The sequence below is a fragment of the Chelonia mydas genome, chromosome 5, assembly GCF_015237465.2.
Source record: "Chelonia mydas isolate rCheMyd1 chromosome 5, rCheMyd1.pri.v2, whole genome shotgun sequence".
Taxonomy (NCBI): Eukaryota; Metazoa; Chordata; order Testudines; family Cheloniidae; genus Chelonia; species Chelonia mydas.
In genome coordinates this window covers 50218847-50232835 of record NC_051245.2, presented here as the reverse complement: position 1 = coordinate 50232835, position 13989 = coordinate 50218847, and the positions used below count along the sequence as shown (strand labels likewise).

At 37.5% G+C, this 13989-nt stretch overlaps 1 protein-coding gene across 5 annotated transcripts in view; it reads right to left on the bottom strand.

Moving 5' to 3' along the window:
• The window catches only part of MSH3 (mutS homolog 3), a 184891-nt gene that overhangs the window by 53934 nt on the left and 116968 nt on the right, over positions 1–13989 (bottom strand). For all 5 annotated transcript variants that reach the window (XM_037903159.2, XM_037903160.2, XM_027828751.3 and 2 more), the window contains 2 exons: positions 12077–12191; positions 7441–7598 (listed from right to left, as the gene is read on the bottom strand). In XM_037903159.2, the coding sequence (XP_037759087.1) occupies positions 7441–7598; positions 12077–12191 (273 nt within the window). The remainder of the gene's footprint in view (positions 1–7440; positions 7599–12076; positions 12192–13989) is intronic.

Here is a 13989-nt window from a genome sequence, read left to right as displayed (position 1 = left end):
GTTCATGGATTAGGGACCCAATCTTATGGTGTTCCAGGGGCTTCTGTATAGATTATTTAGGGTAATATTTCTATCTACTCAATGGGACTCAGTGCTCAGTCTAGAACATACCATCAGAGGCGCTTAATTTTGCAGTTCTCAAATTGTGGATTTGTGTCTTCAGAGATAACATGCTTGTCAACAGCAAAAACAGGTTTTAAATAAATAAATAATATACAGAGGTGAGAAGTAACAGACCTCAACCCTACTGTCCCTCAGCAAATTTGTGTACACAAAATCAATCCCTTACCTCTCTCTAAAAGTGCAAAGTTTCAAAAAGTTCAATGAATAGAAGATTGTTTGGGGCGGAATAGATCTGGACAAGGAGAAGACATCTGGAGTCAAATGTGAGAAGGGAGGGACAGGCAGTAGAAACCAAAGTGAAACTGTTTGAGCAGCATATTCCAGAAATCTTGAAGTCTTTCTGAGTGTAGCCTTCATTGATTTGAGATCTACCAGACCATTCTCTCACTCGAAGGAAAACCTATAATGGCAGCAGGCCAAAACAGAGATCCAGTTTGGGAATATTTTAATGAAGTTCCTCTACCTGTGGGTAAGACAGGCATGCATGCAAAATGCAACAGTGCAACAAAGAAATGCAAGGCCTGGGTGCCCAAAAGAAACATCATGAGAAGTGTTCCTTCTAAGGAGAAAGCTGCTTTGAAGACGATGAAAGGAACATGTCTGAACACGCAGGATCTTCAGGTTGGTAAACTTTTTTATTTCATACTTCTTTCCTAAGGACTGCCTGTCTTCCTTCTGGACTATTCCTGAATTCTCATGTTTGAGCAAAAAATATAGTTGTTACTCTATGGTACTATCATTTTAGACGCAGTTGCGATAAAAAAATAAATAGCTGAAATAGGCAGATCTTCCTTTTACTATTTCACCTTTAAAGTAGTACTGCATGTCAGTGAATGAAATGAGTAGTAGTAAATGAGCAGCATGGTAATAATAATTAAGGAACTGCATTGGCTTTTTTTTTAAAGGAGAATCCATGCTCAACATACAGGATTCTGAAGACCTTCCACTTTCAAGATCACCATCATTTTCTATAGTTTCAGAGTTATCTGCCAATGATAGTGTTTCAGTCACATCACGTCTGTCACATAACCACAGTATATCACCTGCAAAAAGAAAAAAAAAACTCCATCATCCAGAAACAACCATAGATAAGTTTGTGGTAAGAACCAGCAGATTACAAAAAGAGGTAATTAATGAAAAAAACTGCTCAGTTTGTTTATGCAACCAACTCTCCATTCCGTATGATTGAGAACCCACACTTCATTAACATGGTTCAGTCATTAAGACCAGGATACAGTCCACGCAACAGAGTAGATGTTGCAGGCAAATTGCTGGATAAAGCGTATGAAAGAGAAATTGAGCAGTGTGCAAATAGTCTAGAGGGTGAAATTGTTAACTTGAGTGTTGATGTGTGGAGCAATGTTCACAATGATACTGTTGTATGTGCTTGTGTGACAACAGGAGAAGAGAATATCTTCCTTACAGAAACAATTGATACATCAGGAAATGCACACACAGCAGAATACTTACAAGTAGCAGCAGTAAAAGCTATAACAAACTGAAAAAAAAATTCAAATGTCTAGTATGCAGCTTGGTCACAGACAATGCTGCAAATGTATCCAAGATGAGAAGAAATTATTTAGAAGAGAGTCCCAAGCTCATAACTATACAGTTGCAGTTCTCATTTGATGCACCTCCTAGCCAAAGACTTCAGTGTTCCAGAAATAAAGGCAAATGTTGTTGAAATTGCAAAATACTTCTGTAACAACCACTTTGCAGCAGCTGCTCTGAAAAAAGTGGGAGGAACCAAGCTAATTCTCCCACAAGATGTGCGATGGAATGCAGTAGTGGACTGTTTTGAGCACTATATCATGAACTGGCCTAATCTGATGACAGTTTGTGAACAAAATCGTGAAAAAATAGATGGCACTGTCACAGCCAAAGTTCTCAAGATTGGGTTTAAGAGAAATACTGAATGCACGCTGAGTACCCTGAAGCCTATTTCTGTAGCCTTGAACAAAATGCAGGGAAATAGCTGATTTATTGCGGACACTGTTGAAGTCTGGAAGGAACTGAGTAAGATCTTAAAATGAGAAATATGCAATGACAGAGTTAAATTATAAGCATCAAAAAAACAAATGGGACAAGTTCTATCTCCAGCTCATTTTCTTGCAAATATTCTCAATACTCAGCAGCAGGGTCAAACCTTAACTGCTGAAGAGGATTTGGCTATGACATGGACATCCAGTAGTCAACCCTCCATAATGCCAACTATAATAAACTTCAGAGCGAAGGGTGAACCATTCAAGAAATATATGTTTGCTGATGATGTTTTAAAGAAAGTCATGTCAGTGAACTGGTGAAAATCACTTAAGCACTTGGATTCAGAGACTCTTGAAGTGATAATCTCACTTTTAACAGCGGTAGCTTCTTCTGCTGGTGTAGAAAGAATATTTTCTTCCTTTGGACTAATTCATTCCAAACTGAGAAATTGTCTGGGACCTGAAAAAGCAGGAAAGCTTGTTTTTCTTTTCCAGATTAGGAACAACCAGAAAAATGAAGGTGAAGACAACTGAGTTAGCTGCAGAAGGCAATATTTTATGTTTCTCGTGTTGACCTACTTGACCTAGTCGATTTAATTTTTGCCTTGTTTTTTTAAATATTTGATTTAACTATTTTAGTTTAAAGCAATTTTAACAAAAATAAATCTGATTTTAAAAAACTTGGATGTTTACCTAAATTCAGGTTTCAGAGTAGCAGCCATGTTAGTCTGTATCCGCAAAAAGAAAAGGAGTACTTGTGGCACCTTAGAGACTAACAAATTTATTTGAGCATAAGTTTTCGTGAGCTACAGCTCACTTCATCGGATGCATTCAGTGGAAAATACAGTGGGGAGATTTATATACGTAGAGAACATGAAACAAAATTCAAAAATTCATATGCTTGTTTTGTTAAATTATATGTTTGTTGTTGAAGAAAAAAATCCAGAATACATAACGTTGTTTTAGTTTAATAAAACAATTTAAATGTCTGTCTGGTGATGTTCTCCTTGTAATACAGCCATGGCAAGAAAATCCTCCAAATATTGATGACTAACCTATTGAATTGGAGATAGTTCACCTCCCAATGACTTCATAAATATCTGCTTCAATTACCTCTGGTAAATGAAATACCCAATCATTCATTTTCAGATATAGCTGTAAAACTAATCTGAAAAGTTTTCAAAAATAAATCACTTTACAAATGTATAGTGTGTACCTTCTAAAAATGAAACCTACAACTATCTCTGAGTTGTGAAGAATATGTAGAAGGTTATAACAACCAACAAGAATGCACTTTTATGTAGAAATCCATGATTAAATAGAGTCTTCCTGACTAGTGATTTAAATCAATTTGATTTAAATCAAATCCACCATGGAATGTTTTCATCTGGTGTTCATATATCAGTTTTTGGCAAATTTCACAGTAATTGAAGAATGCCATATCCAGCTGATTCTGTAAAACTAATTTAGTTAGGAAGAATATAATTACCTAGTTGGAATTCCATCAGGACCCTAAATAACATCTCTATTCTTACAAAAAGAGCTATGGGATTTTTAATGACTACAGCTGATCATTATATCAGACGAATGTCTTATGTGAAAGACAGCATCTCCAATACTACAGTATTCCCATATACTGTACAATAAGGGATCATTGGTTCAGCACTGACTCAAGAGGGAAGAGAGTCAGCTAGGGAGTCCCTAGTTCTGTTTCCTAAAGCATCTAAGTCTTTCTTGAAGGTTTTCCATCAAAGGACTGACACAGTCCAATTCTGCTTAGCTTGAAAGATCTGATAGGAACCAACACATGGCATGGTTGGCATGACTGCAGGCAAAAATTATTATAAAGATCTATGTAAAAACATACATCATGCTAAAGAAAATATTTAGCATCAGAGCAATGAATAATAAAAGCAGTTGAAACTCAAGACACATTGAATGTGAGGAGTTCAGACCGTGAAATAAAGGACGCACAATACACTGACTTCCTAATGACCACATAACCAAATGCCACTAATAGAGACAGTGATGAGATATAAATTTCTCAGTCTCTCTGAAGACGTAACCTTTCACAATGGCAGCTGAATACAGGTGAAGAAATGGGAGTAAAAAAGCATCCACGTAACTGTTGGAAAGTAGGAAAAAAGAGGAAAAATGACTCAGACTGGACCAGTCTGAGTCACTGTCAAATGACAATCCAGTAATCACCCCAAACACACCAAGAAACCTGCTCTCTACAGCTAGGCACTCACATACCACAGAATATACTCCCAGTAGAAAGTCCGGCATATACACCTTAACATGCTCAAAACCGCCTTCACTAAACAAGGACACTCCACCAGAAGTAGGTTGCATCACGGAACAGGCCACCCAAATACCCCCAAAAAACCTGCTTCAATACAGAAATAAAACCCCTTCTGACCGCACACGTAGTTGTCATCCACCACCCCACACTGGAACCCAGACGGAGCATCAACAAAAAACTACAACTCATACTTGAAATCTTTCCTGAACCCCCTCTTCTGGCCCTCAAGCAACCCTCCAACCTCTCCAAGCTAATCATCAGAATCATGCTCCCCACACCGACTCAAACGGGCAACAGACCCAGCCAGAACAAGAGATGCAAAACCTGCAGACATAGCTCCACTGCTACAATGATCAACATCCAATAACAAAAATGATTAGGGGACTGGAACACATGACTTATGAGGAGAGGCTGAGGGAACTGGGATTAATTAGTCTGCAGAAGAGAAGAATGAGGGGGGATTTGATAAGCTGCTTTCAACTACCTGAAAGGGGGTTCCAAAGAGGATGAATCTAGACTGTTCTCAGTGGTAGCTGATGACAGAACAAGGAGTAGTGGTCTCAAGTTGCGGTGGAGGAGATTTAGGTTGGATATTAGGAAAAACTTTTTCACTTGGAGGGTGGTGAAGCACTGGAATGCGTTACCTAGGGAGGTGGTGGAATCTCCTTCCTGTGAGGTTTTTAAGGTCAGGCTTGACAAAGCCCTGGCTGGGATGATTTAGTTGGGGATTGGTCCTGCTTTGAGCAGGGGGTTGGACTAGATGACCTCCGGAGCTCCCTTCCAACCCTGATATTCTATGATCCCCACTACATACCTTTCAAGATCAATGGGCCCTACACACGCTTAGCACATGTGGTGTACCTCATGCAGTGCACTAAATGCCCCAACAACAACTATGTGGGTGAAAAAAGACAATCACTACATCCTCAAATGAACTCACACAGGAAAATGATAAAACATAAAAACACCATATCACCTGCAGGTGAACATTTTCCACATTTTCACTCTGTATCAGTCTTCATCCTGAAAGGAAACCTGCACAGCACTTTCAAAAGACGAGCCTTGGAGCTTAAAGTCATAACTTGGTTAAGACATTAAAAATCATGGACTGAACAGAGACACTGGATTTATGACTTATTACAACAACCTATAACCCACTAACAATCTCCTTTGCTGTCTTCTGACCCCAGCCTTCCTTTTCCCCCTATGACTGGAGTGGTATCAACAGGCCACTTCACCTTGAATGTTCCCTTAAAATATGTTAACTACTTATGCTAAACAATCTGTTCCACCTTGTATTTAGCTGTAATACTCTGAGTACATTTCCCAGACCTGAAGAAGCGCTCTATATAAGTTTGAAAGTTTGTCTACTTCACCAACAGAAGTTGGTCCAGTAAAAGATATTACAATAGAACCTCAGAGTTACAAACACCAGAGTTATGAATTGACTGATCAACCACACATCTCATTTGAAACTGGAAGCATGCAATCAGGCAGCAGCAGACACGCCCGCCCCGCCCCCACCTCGCCACCCCCCAAAAAGCAAATACAGTACAGTACTGTGTTAAATGTAAACTTCTAAAAAAAAATAAAAGGTAAAGTTTAAAAAAATTGACAAGGTAAGAAAACTGAAATGAAACAAGCACAGAAACAGTTAAGATGGTTAAAAGCAGCATTTTTCTTCTGCATAGTAAAGTTTCAAAGCTATATTAAATCATTGTTCAGTTGTAAACTTTTGAAAGAACCACCATAATGTTTTATTCAGAGTTACGTACAACCTCCATTCCTCACGTGTTCGAAACTCTTGAGATTTTACAATATTTCACCCACCGTGTCTCTCTAATAAAAAAGGTTGGTACATTCAGATACCATTATGCAGGAAGCCAAAAATAATCTTTAAAACTTCTCTAAATGGAACGTTGTTACCAATGCAATAGATACTATACCTTACAAATCTCAATTTCCTATCAGCAAAGGCTTATTAGGTTGATTAATAACACAGTTTGACCTTAGGATTCTAAGTATGAGAAAACAGGTAAGAAAAGGACAGCTAATAGCTATTTTGATGTTTCAACTCCAATTAACTTCCAGTAAGGTAACAAATTGTTTTCTAATCCATTAGATTGCTTGACATGAAAGTGTATCATGTGATATGTTGTTCCTTCCAACTATGACAACAATGAGATAAAAATGCAACATTTTTATACAATAAAAATATTACTGATAGGAAAAACAAGGAGTCTGATGTGTTATCTAACTCTAAAAGGTACTCAAATGCCACAGTAGGAGAGTTTATATAGAAGAGACCTCTCCCAGAGGAGTATGTTCTTTTTGAAATTTAAATTCAAATGGCTTCAGCAATCTTACCTTTTTGCAGTGTGAGAGAGAGAGAGAGAACCAAAGAGAGAGAGGAAGAAATGGGGTAGTGGGGGGAAAGGGAGACAATCACAGCAGGATGTTTTCTAGAATCTATTACAGCTATAAAATACAAAAATGTGGGGTTTATAAATGTTCTTACAACTTTATTCAGCACCGTTTTTTAAACAAATCCGTCATTTTGTGCCAGTTTAACTGGAATGACTAATTTTTTAAAATGAGGTAAGGTAGAGTAGTAGGCTCAAGGATAAGGCATAAAATATGTGGGACAAAATTTTCCAAACTTGATTGTCTACAGCTAGACACCACTATACTTGGCATGATTTTCAGATATGCTTAGCATTTCCCACTACCATTCACTTCAGTACAAGTAGCAACTGCCTACCACCTTTAAAAATTAAGCCAGAAAGATTCTGTTTGAAGATTCAGACTTTAGGCATTCAGGTTTAGACATTTTGGTTGGATGTTTTATTGAGGGGTAAGAAATGAGAAAGTGAATAATTCATTTAAAAATAACATAATTTTGAAAAATATAAGTGCATATGTATTCCTAAATTAAATAATGAAACTGTACTCTGCAGTGCAAAATCTGTGCTACAGTAATTCCATTCCACCCTCCATCCCCAGAACATAAAAGAAGTTCTGATAGATTACCTGGTAAAAATACCATCCACAACACCAACTGTGGACTCCTCTGCAGGAACATAGGAACCGATCTGTGCCATGATCGTGATCAGTGCAACTTGTTTTATGTAGGAGCTCTTTCCACCCATGTTGGGTCCAGTAATTATCATTACCCTCTCTTTGTCCCCCTAGAAAATGCAAAACAGCTGTTAAATATACACTGCTGAGATAGAGTGCTTATTTAAGTGATAGTATGTTTTACAATGATGTATGTACAAGATGTATGTACAAAGGGTATGTTCTCAGTATTTAATATGCCTTCTACATAATAAAGTTCTTTTCCTGAGGGGAAGAAGCAGCAGCTTAAAAAGAACATTATTTACTTCTAATAATAATTCTCTGAAGAAACCATTTAATAGGATATCCACTTTTGTTGCTCCATGTACAGTGTGACACTAGTGGGAATTCCCCTAATTTCATAAGAATGTTGACTCTGTGCTTGAAAAGGCTGTATGTTCTAATATGATTAGAAATTTATCCTTCCATCCCACACAAAAGTACTACAGTAATGGGGCAAAACACTATGTTTTACAAACCACTACTACAAGATTAGAACGGCCATACTCGGTCAGACCAATGGTCTATCGAGCACAGTATCCTATCTTTCGACAGTGACCAGTGCCAGATGTGTCAGAGGAAATGACCAGAACAGTACAATCATCAAGTGGTCCAGCCCCAGCTTCTGGCCATCATAGGGTTAGGGACATCCAGGGCATGAGGTTACATCCTGGACCATCTTGGCTGACAAACACTGATGGACCTATCCTCCATGAACTTTCCAATTCTTTTTTGAACCCAGTTACACTTTTGGCCTTCACAACATCCCTTGGCAATGAATTCCTCAGGATGACTGTGCGTTGTGTGAAGTAATACTTCCTTTTGTTTGTTTTCAACCTGCTGCCTATTAATTTCATTGGGTGAGGAACGGTTCTTGTGTTATGCCAAGGGGTAAATAACACTGCCTTACTTACTTTCTCCATACCAGTCATGATTTCATAGACCTCTATCATATTCTCATCCCCCGTGCCCCCCACTTAGTTGTCTCCTTTTCAAGATGAACAGTCTTTTTAATTTATCCTCATATGGAAGCTGTTCCATACCCCTATTCATTTTTGTTGCCCTTCTATGTATGTTTTCCAGTTCTACCCTTTTTTAGATGGGTGACCAAAACTGTGTGCACTATTCCAGGTGTGGGCGTAGCATGGATTTATATAGTTGCATAATGATAATTTCTGGTTGACTCTTCCCCAACATATTGTGTTCATCTATGTATCAGATAATTTTCTTCTTCATTCTAGTTTCAACCAATTTGCCTCGTACTGATGTTAGGTTTACTGGTCAGTTATTGTCAGGATCAATGCTGGAGCCTATTTTAAAAATCTGCAATTTCATATTTGAGTTCCTTCAGAACTCTTGGGTGAATACCATCTGGGCCTTGTCACTTATTACTGTTTAATTTACCAATTTGTTCCAAAATCTCCTTTATTGACACCTCAATCTGGGATAGTTCCTTATATCTGTCACCTAAAAGAATGGCTCAGGCCTGGGAATCTCCCCCACATTCTTTGCAGTGAACACCAATGCAAAGAATTCATTCATTTCTCTGCAATGGCCCTGTCTTCCTTGAATGTACTTTTAGCACCTTGATCATCCAGTGGCCCCACTGACTGTTTGGCAGACTTTCTGCTTCTTGATGTACTTTAAAAAAACAACAACAACCACTACCTTTGCTGTTAGTTTGTGTCTTTTGCTAAATTGCTCTTCAAATTCTGTTTTGGACTGCCTAATTATACTTTTACACTTGACTTGCCAGAGTATATGCTCCTTTCTATTTTCCTCAGTAGGATCTGACTTCCAATTTTTACAGGATGCCTTTTTGCCTCTAACTACCTCCATTACTCTGCTGTTTAGCCATAGTGGCATTTGTATAGTTCTTGTATTATTTTTTTTTTAATTTGGGGAATACATTTAGTTTGAGCCTCTATTATCATATTTTCAAATAGTTTCAAATGCAGTTTGCAGGCATTTCACCCTTTTTACTGTTCCTTTTAATTTTCATAGCTTCCTCATTTTTTTGTAGTTCCTCTTTATGAGGTTATATGCTGCTGTGGTGGGTTTCTTTGGTATTTCTCCTCCACACCCTTACATTTAATTATATTATGATTGTTATTTCTGAGTGGTTCAGCTATATTAACCTCCTGGACCAGATACTGTGCACCACGTAGGACTAATTTAAGAATTACCAAGCCCTTTGTGGGATCCAGGACTAGCTGCTTCAAGTAGCAGTCATTAATGGTGTCTAGAAATTTTACCTCTGCATCCCATCCAGAGGTGACATACCCAGTCAATATGGGGATTTTATGGCGGGGGTTTTTTTGTGTGGGTTTGTAGCATCTCTTATCTCCCTGAGCATTTCACAGTCACTGTCACCATCCCAGTCAGGTGGTTGATAGGATATTCCTACTGCTATACTTTTATTATTCAAGCATGGAATTTCTGTCCATTGAAATATGATTCATTTAAGATTTTTACTGTATTTGACTCTATGCTTTCTTTCACATAAAGTCCCGTTCCCCCACCTATAAAACCTACTCTATCATTCTTATATATTGTGTACCCTGATATTACTGCATTCCATTATCATTCCACCAAGTTACTGGGACGCCTATTATATTAATATCCTCATTTAGTACCAGCCAAGTTCCCCCATCTTAGTATTTAAACTTCTAGTATTTGTGTACAAGAATTTATCAAATGTACCAATATTTAGTTGTCTGCCTTCATGTGATATAACTGAAGGGGACTCTTTGTTTGGCAGTTTCTCTTCAGTTCCTACCTGTACTTCATCAAGTTCTATCCTCTCCTCTTTACTAGATCTAAAGTAGCCCCTTTAATAAACTTTCCCCAAAAGAACGTGTGTCCAATCTGTCTACTCCTCTGCATCTCTCAGCTTTCCCCCAGCTGGACTGACTATTGTATAACACTAATATTTCTTCTTTCATAAGGACTATCCTGACAATATTGGTACATTTGCAACAGCTTTTAAAGTATTCACAGTTCTATAACTTAGTCAGTATTTTAAAATTTGTCCAGTGATTAACACTTAGACTTAATTCCTCTCCTAATAAAGAGTCTAGAATTCTCATAATTTCTATTTTTAATTTGGATTTTTCAAGTGATATCCCTTTTTCTGTACATGAAGAAAGAACAGAGCAAATATAATATCTATCGTGGTACTTATAGGACTCCCATCATAATATCTGACCACCACCCAAATATTTAAAAATGGATACATTTCTTATTTCCCAGCCTGTAGAAGAAATAGCTTGTTTACACAAATATGTTTTGAAGTAATAAAACCAACTTTTAGGTTTGAAGTCCTATCACAAACTTGATACATAGGAAGAATATAGTTCATGAACATTTTTAAGAGGATATCAAGGGGAAAGGGGACATGTTCATGTTATGGCCCTGATAGAAAGGCTCTAGCAATAGTTTCAGGCAAGTAAATATAGTTGAAGGCATTTCTGCAGGCATGTTCTCCTGATGATTCAAACTGTTTTATTTGAAACTAGAAGCATTTTGATGAACTAGGTTTTGACTCACCATCCACAGAAAAGTAAAGAGAGCTGGAAACACTAGAATCAACACTGATTATGTCAATATCACCCAGATTTTATCTATTGCTTCTGTAACATATGAGTTGCTAAATTATAACATTAGAACATGGCTAACAGAAAACTGTAAGATGATTATTGAATAAAATGCCAGATTTTTTGGAAATACCATTTGTAATTAGTTCTGCGTTGCGGAAGAATTTTTTAACGTTCATTTTGCACTGAAGCAACATACAACACTTTTATATCAACATTCTATAATAGCTTTGAAAAATAATTCATATGTAAATCTATGCAATACAAAGTAGAATATATTTTACCATAGCAACAGCTCCATATCAACACCTACAATAAACATAGAAAAATAAAGTATGCAAAGGCAGCTGATGTTCAGAAGTAGGCTGAAAGTATTTTTTTCTGTTTGTACAAAGCAGAAGTGTAATATTACAAAAAAAATCTGAGGTGAATATTTAGTGGCAAGGATTAAAAGACCCTGCAATTCCTGAGAGAGATTTCAATTTCTCAGAACAACTTAACACGTCCCTCCCCACCACCAAAATCATAATACATATGTTTCTCAGAAATATCCATATAAAATAAAAACATGAGCTAACATTTTTCTGCATTAGCTGTATGTTAATACAAATCTTTTGTAATAATCCTTATGTTCCTTAGAATAACCACTTAAATTCTCGTTTTCCCAACCCTAATCATACTGTCTTTTGAGGTCACCTTTTCAATTTGTTTGTGCCACTAGTCTGAATGATGTTGTTGAAGTGTGCAACTGGCTGTTTGAAATCAGCAAACCATTGATAATCAAGCAATGTGGCAAAACAGATGTGGACATGGATTCAAGAGATATCTTCTGAAATGCAAGCAAGCAGCCATCTGTATAATTAAATTTATTTATTTAATTTCCTGGACCAGAACAAATTCTAGAATCCTTCTCTTGATTGATATTCAATTCCTCATTATAGTCCCATACTTACGGCTAGGTTGGTGCTGTTTGGAACATACTGATCTTGTTCTCCTAGCAGTTCGTCAATCACAGGGTGTCTGCCATTTTTTATTATTATTTTTTTCCCTTTATCTTGCACAACTGGTCTGCACAAAGAAGTAGATGTTAGTACACTGTTCATTACATTTAATTATTTAAGCATATCATGATGAAATTTTAGGGAAGGCATTCTAAACAGCATACAGATATCTTTTCAATAAACCATAAACAGCTGAAAAATGAATTCTAGTGCAGAATCCATGATTCTCACATAGATGGCAGATGTGTGGGTTTGCGGAACTTTTTAAAAGAGGCATGAAACATTATGGGATGCAGATAAAATTATGGGATGGAGAAAAATGCATGATGGGACATGGGAACTGAAACCATGTTCCCAGTCAACCCTGCGCAACTCATGTGCTCCCATGAAGCACTACAAACAATTCCCAAAACTCCTTGCACTAGATGGTGGTGAGTTGCACAGTGGGATAGCTACCCATGGCGCACTGCCCTCTGCATTAATGCAAGCGCTTCTAGTGAGGACGTGCATCGCTGACACAAGGAGTATAACGTGGACATGCACAAGCGATTTAATTACTACGGTGACTGTATGTTAATGTAATTTAGGCCTGGTCTAGCCTACAGAATTAGGTTGTCATAAGACAATTTACGTTGACCTAACTCTGTAAGCGTCTACACTAAAACGTCCCTCCCACTACACCTACTTAATAACTCAATCTCCATGGGTTTCAGAGTAACAGCCGTGTTAGTCTGTATTCGCAAAAAGAAAAGGAGTACTTGTGGCACCTTAGAGACTAACCAATTTATTTGAGCAATCTTCACGAGAGGTATAGCGCTTAAGTCGATGTAGATAGGTCGACACCGTGTCTGTATAGACAGTGCCTTGCTTACATCACCTGTTGCCGCTCAGTGCTAACAGCTGCAGCCCCGCTGCCCTGGGGCTGACAGGCAGGGCAGCGAGGCTCTGGCTGTCAGTGCCCCACAATGCCCAACTTAAGTCAGTGCAAGCGCTCCTGGTAAGGATCCGCACCTACAGAAGGAGCGTAGTCTGGACACGAAGAGACGATTTAATTACTGTGGTGGCTGTAACGCAATCTAACTTAAATTGATTTAATTTTGTAGTGTAGACTTGCCCTCAGGACGTCACAGCTAAATAGAAGGTAGAACAGATTGTTCAGCATAAGGAGTTAACGTATTGTAAAATACCACTCAAGGTGAAGTGGGCAGTTAACACCTCTGTAGTCGTAAGACAAAGGACATTCATACACATCTAACAAAATATTAACAACCCAAAAAAAGCTGTAGCAGCATTTCAACTATCAAAAAGAGTTCAGAGAGAGCAGTGAATGGGCTTCTCTATTATGCTAGATATTTTCTCAGGGATTATTCATAAATGCTGATTCATAGCTTGATAATGTACTTTCAAATTATTGTAAAATGTTTAAATTTAAAAAAGTAAATCTGCCTAACAAATTGTAATTGGTTGTGCTATTATGACACACAATTTTAGAAAAAATTAATTCACTGTCTATACTTTTCTAATCATTCATTGAAATCACTGAAGTTTTTTAAAATTAAATAATTGACAGTGGAATGCAATAAAGTATCCTTATACCAACATTTCTTAACATTCTGCAAATTTACAGTCTGTGAAAATTAATATAGAAACACAAGATAGACATTATATCCAAAATATCGAACTCAGAAATGCTAAAGTGAGCTAACGTGAAAGTCCAAATTCCAAACTTTCTTTCAGTAGCCCTCAAAAATTAATTATTGACATCTTCCCTGTTGGTTAACACATTAGAGAATTGTAGTAATTCCTTCTGAAGCTTAACTGATAGGCCTGCTCCCTGCCAGTTTAATATTTGATGAATTATTTAA